This window comes from Amphiprion ocellaris, chromosome 20 (assembly GCF_022539595.1).
Source record: "Amphiprion ocellaris isolate individual 3 ecotype Okinawa chromosome 20, ASM2253959v1, whole genome shotgun sequence".
In the NCBI taxonomy this organism is placed as follows: Eukaryota; Metazoa; Chordata; class Actinopteri; family Pomacentridae; genus Amphiprion; species Amphiprion ocellaris.
This window is the reverse complement of record NC_072785.1, coordinates 12,218,530-12,228,826: the sequence shown is the minus strand read 5'-3', so window position 1 is coordinate 12,228,826 and position 10,297 is coordinate 12,218,530. Positions and strand designations below refer to the sequence as shown.

Genomic DNA, 10,297 nt, shown 5'->3' with positions numbered 1-10,297 from the left:
CAGAACATCAACATACATTAAATGCCAAAGAGGACACAATCCAAGTAGACAGAAACAAGAGACCACCCATGTGACTAAAAATGGCCAATGAGGAGAAGAACCCACATGTGACTTTGTGGAGCATCTTTATTATGCCACAAATAAAAGCCAGTAGTTCTGAAAGAGGACCTTGCGTTTTTTTTTTTTTTTTTTATGTATTTTTTTTTCTTTTACTCACCAACAATGACATTCTGAAAATGGTCAAAGCTGATTGTGATGGTATAAGTATGTATGGTTGGCTGAGCAGAAACAAGAATGTGGGAGTGTGGAGGACAAGGCGGATTTGGAAAGTAGAGAGGTAAGAAATGCAGGGTGCCATGGTGCAAATTGAAGTCTTGATGGGGAGGGGGCAGGTGAATATGAAGGTTAGCAGAAAAACATTCATTAATATAGCCTACCCATGTGGGAAAAACAGGAAATAAAAATGCACAGACATGCTGCATGACAAAACTGCTTTACACAGTCAAACAAGGGGAATGCACACCATTCTGCTGAATATACCACATTTATTACTTTTGAACTGATTAATAGAAAGAGTGGGGGCAAGGCCACTCGCATCACTGTCTTTAGAAAACGGAGGAAGGGGAAGAAAAAAAAGAAAGCAGCCCAAAGCAACACTGAATTAACTTGTCTAAGAGAAAGAAAGAGGGTAAATTAAGTCCAATGAAGACTGTTAACAGAGGGCCCCAATTTTTTTAGACCATAAAATTATACAGTGAGCATGGCTCATCAACTTAACATTTCTTCTGCTTTCAAACACTTGACCCCCATCCCTACTCTTCCTCCATAAGATCCTCACGACCCTACCTCCCCCACACACTCCATCCAACACATGGGAAAACAAAATAGAGGGCCTTTCTGAACATCTGCAGTCCTCGTGAACAAAAACATGGCAAGCATGTACAAAAGATTCTGGAGTGAGCGTAGTTGGCACCCGCCTACGATGAAAATCCATTGAGGAGGAAACTCCGCTGGGTCCTGGATGAAGATTGAGCATCCTCAGAAGATAGAGGTGGGGGTAGGGGTAACAAAGAAAATGAGACAAACTGCCCATTCTTCACTTTGGGACACTATTATTAGCCAACACTACAAATTTCTATTGGATTTGTGTGTTTGTGTGACAATTACAGACTTGCTCTTGGACCATAAAAACAGGATGATCCTTTCATTAAAAAAAAAGGGAAAAAAGGGAAAAAGCAGCATACGAGGGAAAAAGCGTATGTAGTGGAATGGGGTGGGGCAAAAAAGATTTCACCTAAGGATGCTATGCATTTAGTTGTAGTCCTATGAATAATCGTTTCCTTTTCTTTTTACTACAAGTTCGAAGTAAGTCTTTAAAGTCAAAAGAAATCAAAGTCTTCATTTAGTTTTTTTGTCCTTTGTTAATTCTTCACCCCTATTAGAATTTCTTAAAGAGATCTGGATGTAATGATGTAACGGGGTGGACAGGGCTTTAAGGGGGGCCATTGCAGTCTTTTGACCAAAGCACCAACTGTTACTTGACTCGTCCTTGGCGCTCCTAGAACAAAATCAAAAGGACAGCAAGTTACACAAAACGCAATTGCATCATATAAAATAATAGCAGACTACAAGTGACAAAGAGCCCTTAAGTTTCTGCTGTCTGTTCTTTTATGGAGTCAAATGTGCAGAGCCCTCGCAGGCATCCACTTTTTAATGACATTTAGCAAATTATAATCTGAGCTCTTGCTTTTGGGTAAATGTCAGCTCAAACAGATGTGGGTTAATGATGACAATATTTGAGATCTCAACAGCATGAAACAACTCAAGTCTTAGATATGATAAAACGTTAAGTACATGGTGTGTCTGAACATTTTTAAGTTGCGCCATCTCTATCAAGTTTTAAAATGCCATATGAATAGCTTCAGGACATGACTGAAGATGAAGCAAGTTACCTGAAGCCTGTAATGACTCCTGTTGCTTGGGTTGCTGGGATATGGCTCACTGCCTTGGACCTCCACCTGTCACACAAAAACTGAGTGTAACTGAAGGATTTCAGATTGAAACAGACAATCCACTGGATCTTAGTCACACATTTCTCAAAGATTACTTTGAAACCAGTCTAGATTAGAGGATTTTGAAAAGACTATGGTAACATAACTGGATTATCAGGTCAGGATCAAAAGCTAAAATGCAGATTATAACCCTGCCAACTGATATATCACAGGTATCACAGATAGATACAGCCAGATGGCACATGTAGGTATTTTTGGTCTTCAAGTCTGGGTGTCAACAGAAAAGTGGTATTGACATAATTCAGCACCATTTTAGAAAGCTGCAGGTTAGATACATTAATATTGTGTACATACATATGGCAGTAAAACACAGTGAAAATAGTGTTTGCCATTTCAATACCTTAAACAGTTATGTTGCAGCAAAACCATCACAGTATTTAAATGAATGCAAATGACCGCAAGATTATAATTGCTACAGTCATTTTTTTTGTACAGCCATCTTGTTTGCCATCAAGTGTTAGAAAAGTAAGGTGCAGATCAACCCAGTGTATCCAACAAACCCTGTATAAAATACATGTTTTAAAATACGGATATTGACCAGTTCAGGTGTTTCTTTTTCATTCTGTGGCTTTAGCAATACATTTTCCTTCTAATGCATACCTCAACTACACAAAGATATAGTGGAATAAATAAAAACCAACATCCCACGGTAATAGACGCTGCAACATAATGCCAATTCAAAAAAGGTTAAAAGGCTGCTGTGGTAAGAAATGTTATAAGTCAATATTGTGTACTCTAATTTGCCCTGCAGTAAAGTCAAAGGTTACTAAATGTGTAGCACAACTGTCAGGGCCCTAGTATTACTCAGTAACCTTTCCACAATGAACAAATTCAAAAAAATAAAATTAAATCTGTGTAAACTGCAATAAACATGTTTTTCTATTTTGGCTTCAGCTTACTGCTGATAGTTTAACACAACAAAAGAAGCATTCAATATATAATGGCCAAAATAATACATTTCCCATAGCTTCAGAAGGTTGCACACCAGATACCACTAATGAAGCTGTCACAATGAAACAATCAGACAACAACACAAAACAATTAAAATAGTTTCCAGACACACGGTCATGTAATCACTAAATATTTCAATTTTGTAATTTTAGGTTCAAGCAAATATCAGTACTTAAAGATTTTTGTGGTTCATACCTCTGTGGCTGTTGTTTTATTTTAAAGCAATGCATTACAAGCGAGTGATAACAGGTGGAAACCATAACACCACAGTGAAAGCTGGAAACAAAATAAAGTCACAAAATATCCTTGTGTATAATCACATCACTGTCAAAGATTTTAAACCTTGAAACTTTGCTGTATTCCTTTGTAATGCAAAAAGAAATGCACATATGCAGGCATCTATACAGCCTTCATACACTGCACCTTTTTCAACCTATCTTGACAGCACTTCAATTCATCTGCTTTATCATTCACTTTATTCAACAGTAACTGTTACCTTTTTCACACATTCTTCCTCCTCCTGACGCTTCTCGTAGTGAGAAAAGTCATCAAAGATGGAAGTCGTGTGTTTATACCCAGCGATGATCTTTAGCACCTGCCTGGCCTTGTCCAGTGGCACCTCCTGTGTGTCCCGAGAGTTGGTCACTGGCTTATTTTCGTTGTTCTCCAGTCGAATGTGCCTCAGCTGACTGTTGGGAACGTCCTTAACAAAGATCCAGCGCACATCAAAACGACCCTTCCATTTGTCCTGCGACCACACGCCAGCAGACGTGTTGTAGTCCACGGGTGAGCGCATCTCTGCTACACCACAGAAGTGACCACTCCCATTGACACTGAACAGAAGATAAAGTGGCCCCTTGCCACCCAACGAACGGTAAGCTGCGTCAAGCCTCTTGTTGCCATGCTCCGTGCTGCACCAAATATTGTACTTGATGGAGCGGTGGATGTCATCCTCGGAGTAGCTCTTGATGATAAACACCCGGCCCTGCTTGGGATTCCAGTCAAAGTCCTTGGGGTTATAATTGTTGACCATGCGCAACTTCTCTAAAACTGGGTGAGGCTCAGATGGCACCCCGGGAACCACACCCACACCAGAAGAGGTGGGAGGCGACTGGCCTGTACCACTCCCACTGCCATCCCCAAATCCATTGGCCCGGTTCCGTGGAGGGACCCAGCGAGTAGGCTGAGAAGGTTGCTGCTGTTGGCTTGGTGGAGGAGGAGGGCCTTGGGAGAGAGTAGGCTGGGGCATCTGAGCCATACCTTGCTGCCCACCGGGTGGAAGCTGATGCTGCCCCATCTGGGAAACAGGTGGAACCAGCTGTCCATTGCTCAGGGGCATTTGTGGGTTCCCTACTGCAGTAGCTCCTGGCTGCGGGGAAGCCTGATTTGGTGGCTGCCCGTTGCTGGGAATAGGGGGCACCTGCTGGGGAGTGGCAGCTTTAGGCATGGTGCCCTTGTTGTCCCAAGTGCCGATGTCCATGTTATGTTTAATGGGCGGAGGAGGCAAATTGGCACCAGCCATGCCACCCTTGGTTTTAAGCTTGGGTTGAGGCTTGGCTGGCTTGCTGGCAATATCGGCCCAGGAGGCGGGCTTGGCAGGGGCAATAGAGACAGGAGGCATGCTGGGAGGTCCTACAGATGATACGGGGCCAAGGGGACCCCCACCAGGTAAGCCAGAGCCAACCACCTTGGGAGCCATGTCCGCATTACCACCAGGAGCAGCACCGCCGATCTTAAGCCCCGCCATACCCTGGTCAAGGCTGTTCATACCGGGTGCCTTGTTAAGGGGCTCGTTGGCAGCAGGTGCAAATGGGGACTGTCCATCGATCATGGCACCCCCAAGTGAGCTGGGAGCATAGGCATAGCTGCTGCTGTAGCCTGAGCTCTGTGGTGTCCCCGACTGTCCCTGAGAGCTGCTATTGCCCCACGCTGAGAAGTCGATGCCACTGGGGAAAAAGTTGAAGCCGTGCTGGCCTAGGAATGGGTTGCTCCCCAGTGGGCCTGGCTGGCCAAACATAGCGTCCGGGAGGTAGTGGGGTTCCCCATTGCTCAGCTGTCCATAGGAGGCCAGGTAAGGCATAGGAGGGTCCCCACCTGTGGACCATGCTGCCTCATTTAGGGAGTAGGAAAATCCTATGGAGGGGCTGTAGTAGCTGGGCATGTACGAGTCCGACATGGCCGTATAGGCATTGCTCTGAACAGAAAAAGAATAAAACTTAGTGACAAGAATTAAAATAAGTACTTTGCAACAACACACTTACACCTAAATAATAAGTTAACATAATTACAAACAGTATTAGATAATATAAGCTTCTTTAATATGAATATACCTTGCTCTTGTGGATCCAAAAAGTCAGACCAAGATAGGACATGAGCACTGAATTACTGTCATCACACATCAAAGACTCAACACAAAGTCATAAAGTAATGTAACAGTCCTGCTTTCTTAGTATCCCTACTCCTCTCTTCTAGTCTAATCTATAAATAAATAGCACTACACAATGAGCTATGTTGCTTTATCCTTATTTATAGTCTCTTGAAGGATGTTGCATCTTTCTGAGTGGAGGGAAACACAGACCCCATTATCTTTCGCTACTGCTCTGTTCACAGTGTGTCTGTTGCTACAACAAGGGAACATCATCGACCACAGAGTGAAGGGAAATAATATCCAAAAGGCCAATGAAAACAAGACAGCCAACAAAAGTGCTCATTCCAGCTGCACATTGTTTAGGTCTGCCTGGATTTCTTAGTAATGCAAAAACCAAGGCTGTGCACACAGCTCACATAAAAGGCCCCAAGGCCAGTGAAACAAATGTGCTTACTAATCTTCTGCTAAAGAATTTCCTTTTAGTTTAATTAAAAACTATTCCCAAAAGCTTTTCTGAGTAATCATCTGCAATCAATGACTTATAACATTTAGAAAAGAAGTTCTGAAACCACAACAAATCTGTTTATTCACTATTCTGCATCTTCACATATTTATTTTATTCCTAGGGATGTGCAGTAGATAATGATTTGGCATACATAGACCTTACTCAAGCTTACATTAGACCTAGATAATCTCACATCTCCAATGTTCAATTTAAAAACACAATACACAGTGTATTGGAGAGATTAGGTACTAGCCAAACTACAAGATCAGTATTAGGATTAATGAGGCATTTAACAAATTGACCAAATGATCACTACTGTTGACTCTGAACATGTGCTACTAACTTTAGAAATTAAGCCTGTTTCCCCCTCTGATTTTCTTACAATGAGAATACATATTGTGGATGTACAAACATCTACAATTACCATTTTCTTCAGAAAAGAACTCAACTACTAGGTAAAGTTAAAACCTATTGATTGTAACTATTAATATCACTTCCATCAATAATGAGCCATGCTATAAAAAAGATTTAGGATTAAAGTTGAGCAAAATCTTAGGGGTATGATGAAAAAAAGTGATTCAACTGAAAAGAAGCATCTGCAGACAAACACTGGTCAAACGCTTACCTGTCTGGCCTGAGTATTCAGGTAAGGCTCAAACTCATCGTCATTCAAAGTATCCTTTTGGGTCACAGCTCCGTTTTGCACTGAAAATAAAACAGCATTGATGTAAACTGTGTGTACAGGTTTGTGTGATTCCAGAAATGTGAGTGTAAGACGTTATCAGGTCAATTTAGCACCACAACCACTTGTTACATAACAAAATTGTTCCTTGACACAATTTGTAAGCGTTGTAGTGAAATCAAAAGCTGAGAATGATATCACACTTCATACTGTAACTGTTAAACATGCTTCAGACTACACAGCATATCTGTGCACAATGAGATGAATTAGGTCTGGTAAAAAATTAAATGCACTTGGCAGTGGATACATAACGCTATAAAATAACACTAAAGCAACTCCTGGGGATTCTACCATGAATAATAGTTCAAGTGCTAATGTAATGTTTAATAACTACAGGTGGACGTAGGTGTTTTCACAAGTTATAGGTGGCACTACTGTGTTTAGCGTCATGAGGTTGCTTGGGAGCTTTTCGGGACGTGGAAAAAACGCAATAAAACACAGACGGGATAGTAAACACGGGCTATTTAACATTACAGTCTGGGCTGCATGTTGACGGGAAACGAGAGGCCCATTTGGACACAGGAAAAAGCGTGTCGGAAGACGTGTCATTTTGGGTTAACTTAGCAACCCGCTAGCGTTAGCACGCTAGCTATGTGGTCAGCTGCATGCAGTTAGCAGCGTCACCATGTTAACGAGCGCCAAGTCCTTTCGACTTGACAGACTTGGCTAACATTAGCCGAGTGCCCAACGTGCTAGGATGGCACTTATAGTTTAACACTACACAAATGTTTCACGGTGAACGATATCAAGAGCTTGAGGAGTAAAAATGTATTCTCGCCTCTGTCGGTGCAATAAAAAGCGTTGCAAGTTCAACCAGGAAAAGGATGCTATGTGTATCATGTTGCCATTTAGCTAAACGATAGCTAGCCTAATGCTACCTGTGGGAACCTTTACGAGAGAATTTCAGAGCTGTTAAGGACACTCAAGACCGGCGAATTAAAGGGCTGGGAACACTTTAATGAAAAACAGCGTCGGTGTGTGTTCCATTTAAATGTCAAATTAAATGTAGAAATACTGATACAGACAGGCCCATTTGCCAAGAAGCTAGGAAGCCAGCTATCGCATCCGCGCACGCAAGATTTTCAAAGCGCACGTAAAAAGATCCGCATTCACTGAGCCCGAGTCGATAACGTTAGACAATATTTGTTCTTACCTTTATTAGCTTGGCCTTTCGGTCTCTGGATTGGGTCCAGGTGATTCATGAAGGTTTGATTTATGAGAAGAGAGGAAGGGGAAAAATAGATGAAGAGATATATTTTCAGCAGTCAGTTCCTTTAGCAGGTGGTCAGGCCTACTGCACTACTGAGCCACAGCCGCTGCCTCTGAGCTAAGCTATCCTCGCTAACCGTCGCGATGCTGACAAATTTGGCCCTCGTAAATGTTCAGAAAATACCTCTCTTTACCTGGTCAAGAAGGCTGCTGGCTGACATGTCTTTCCCCCCCGGAGCCTGTGTAACTGTATTTACTCCTAAATAAAAGCGGCAGGGTGTAGAATTAGTCTAGCTATTGAAGAGTTTCAGCCAAGCGCCCTTATCTCTCTACAGAGCCTGGTTTCTACACAATGGCGGGCTGCAGTTTGCTTGACAGACTCCTCAACATGGCTGGGCGGCCCTCGTCAACCCACGATGGCATTTATTTACAGAGAGCAGGCGCCCCCTAGCGGCGTGGAGGAGCCAGGTGACTACTACCTGTCCCAGGAATAACAGCACTGTAAATATGAAAATCCAATTAATTGAATTGTTAATAAAACAAAACTAAATAAAATACGTTTTTTAAAGTAAAAACATAAAAATGCTGCTTTTTAAAATAACAAAGCGTCATATTTCACGCCATCAAACTCTCACAAAAACACGTCCTCCCCACAATCACAATTTAATTTCAAAGGAGCTGTACACACCATATAATAAATACACAGTTCATGTGCCACAACTATATCCACTTATTAACCTGAAAGTTTATTTTTAGATTAATTAAAAAAACAACTTGATGCTTTGGCAATACTATTACCTGATTTTCATGCCAATAAGGTATAATGAATTGTAAAATTGTATACTGTGGGATTACAAGGTAATTTAAGTTGAAAAAATAAAATCAAAATGAAAACAAAAAACAAAACGTATTTCTCCAGTGAAAATCAATTGTCATCTTGCTAGTATATAACTGCTAGAATACATGTCATCTATTTGTTATTATTATTATTATTATTATTATTATTATTATTATTGGTTGGCTTCAGTGGCTCAAACCACTGTAAGCATGGATCATCAAAATATTTAATAATAAAATAAAAATTTATGAAGACTTTATTGAGTTCAGGAAATTCACATGTTGCCCAATTATCATAATAACAAAGCATCACATTTGATGCCATCAAACTCTGACAAAAACATCACACAAATGAGTTCACATTTTGCATGTATAGCCCCTTGTAAAACAAAACGTTTATCATGGGACACTTCCAAATTCTCAACGTGGAGATAGGCACTTTACCAGGGGTGTTAATATAAATTAGAATTTAATTTAATTCAATTTCATTTCCTTTTATTACAAGATTCTCAATGCTTTGGTAATATCCTTGGCCAGTAAAGTATAATGAAACTTAAAATTGTGAATCGTGGAATCCCAATTAATTATTAATTAAGATGTAGAAAAATACATATTTATCAAATGCAATTAACTGCATTCTTGGTAGTTGGTGTGAGTTTAATTTAAAAAGAATATATTTTTATCCTATTATATGCAAGAATACTCAGTGAGCACAACCCTGTGCAGATATTGCAAGGGACACAGCCATAAAATAGCTCAGTACACTGTCAATCATCTTAAGTTCATTCATCTGAGAAAAAGAAATTCCCCTATAGCCTTAGAAATATGGGTTTACTGCACATTGGTTGCTTATTTTAATAAATATAGATAGCAAATATCTAGTATGTTTGTTCTCTGAAACTACACAAACAAGAACAGGAGTCTTTGGAGAGATTTGTCCAAAAATGCATCCTGGGAAGTGTATGCTTCTAGGCTAGTTTTGTTTTTGAGTTGAGTCAATTCTCAGCTGTATATTTATTTGATTCATCAATTTAAGTCAAAATCCCTCGAGTTTTTTTAAAAAAAAATTGTGTTTAAGTTCAAGAATTAGTTAAAAAAAAAGTTCAAATAAGAAACACCTAAATATTTACACAAACTACACTATAAAAGATATAATAATAACAATAAGCTGTATTCTTGCAAGGCAATCCGAGTTTTAATTCAAGAATTAAAGCTGCAAGCAGCGTTGGACGGGTCCTCGCATCCTTGCTGGTCGGCGAATCCACGCACGTCCACCAGGTGGCGCTATGACTGTGGCTGTATTTCAGCATGTGTATGTCATCAGGGCGGGACTCTGATCATACATGTAAAGTTTGAGGCAGATTAGAGTATGTTTAGGGCAGTTACACAGCAGTTGATGTGTCATGGCGAAGCATCAAAGTTCAGGAGCCTGCCATGGCCACGCCCTCAGACTTTTGCGGAGCATTTTGATAACTTTTGATCACCCATGTGTGTAGTACATCCTGGCTGAATGTCATCTCTGTCAGTGTTACCCTGTTTGAGTTTATAGCTTTTCAAAATGTCTAAAAATGATCAAAAATTTAAGTTTGGTCTTAAATTCTAGAAAGAAGAAG

The 10,297-nt window shown here is 40.6% G+C and overlaps 1 protein-coding gene across 1 annotated transcript; it reads right to left on the bottom strand.

The window, feature by feature from the left end:
* Positions 1-525: 525 nt before the first annotated feature.
* ythdf2 (YTH N6-methyladenosine RNA binding protein F2) lies at positions 526-8,224 on the bottom strand. Its single transcript, XM_023277441.3, has 6 exons — positions 8,042-8,224; positions 7,792-7,816; positions 6,522-6,601; positions 3,520-5,217; positions 1,953-2,018; positions 526-1,558 (listed from the first exon to the last, which is right to left on the bottom strand). The coding sequence occupies exons 1-6, from the start codon at positions 8,066-8,068 to the stop codon at positions 1,535-1,537; spliced, it is 1,920 nt and encodes a 639-aa protein (XP_023133209.1). The 5' UTR covers positions 8,069-8,224; the 3' UTR covers positions 526-1,534.
* Positions 8,225-10,297: the final 2,073 nt, after the last annotated feature.

Coding starts and splice junctions, on each gene's coding strand:
- ythdf2 (XM_023277441.3), bottom strand. CDS start 8,068: ATGTCAGCCAGCAGCCTTCTTGACCAG. Junction 5,218..6,521: donor TGAATACTCAGGCCAGACAG/GTAAGCGTTTGA, acceptor TTTTCTGTTCAG/AGCAATGCCTATACGGCCAT. Junction 2,019..3,519: donor AGGAAGAATGTGTGAAAAAG/GTAACAGTTACT, acceptor TTTGTGTGACAG/GTGGAGGTCCAAGGCAGTGA.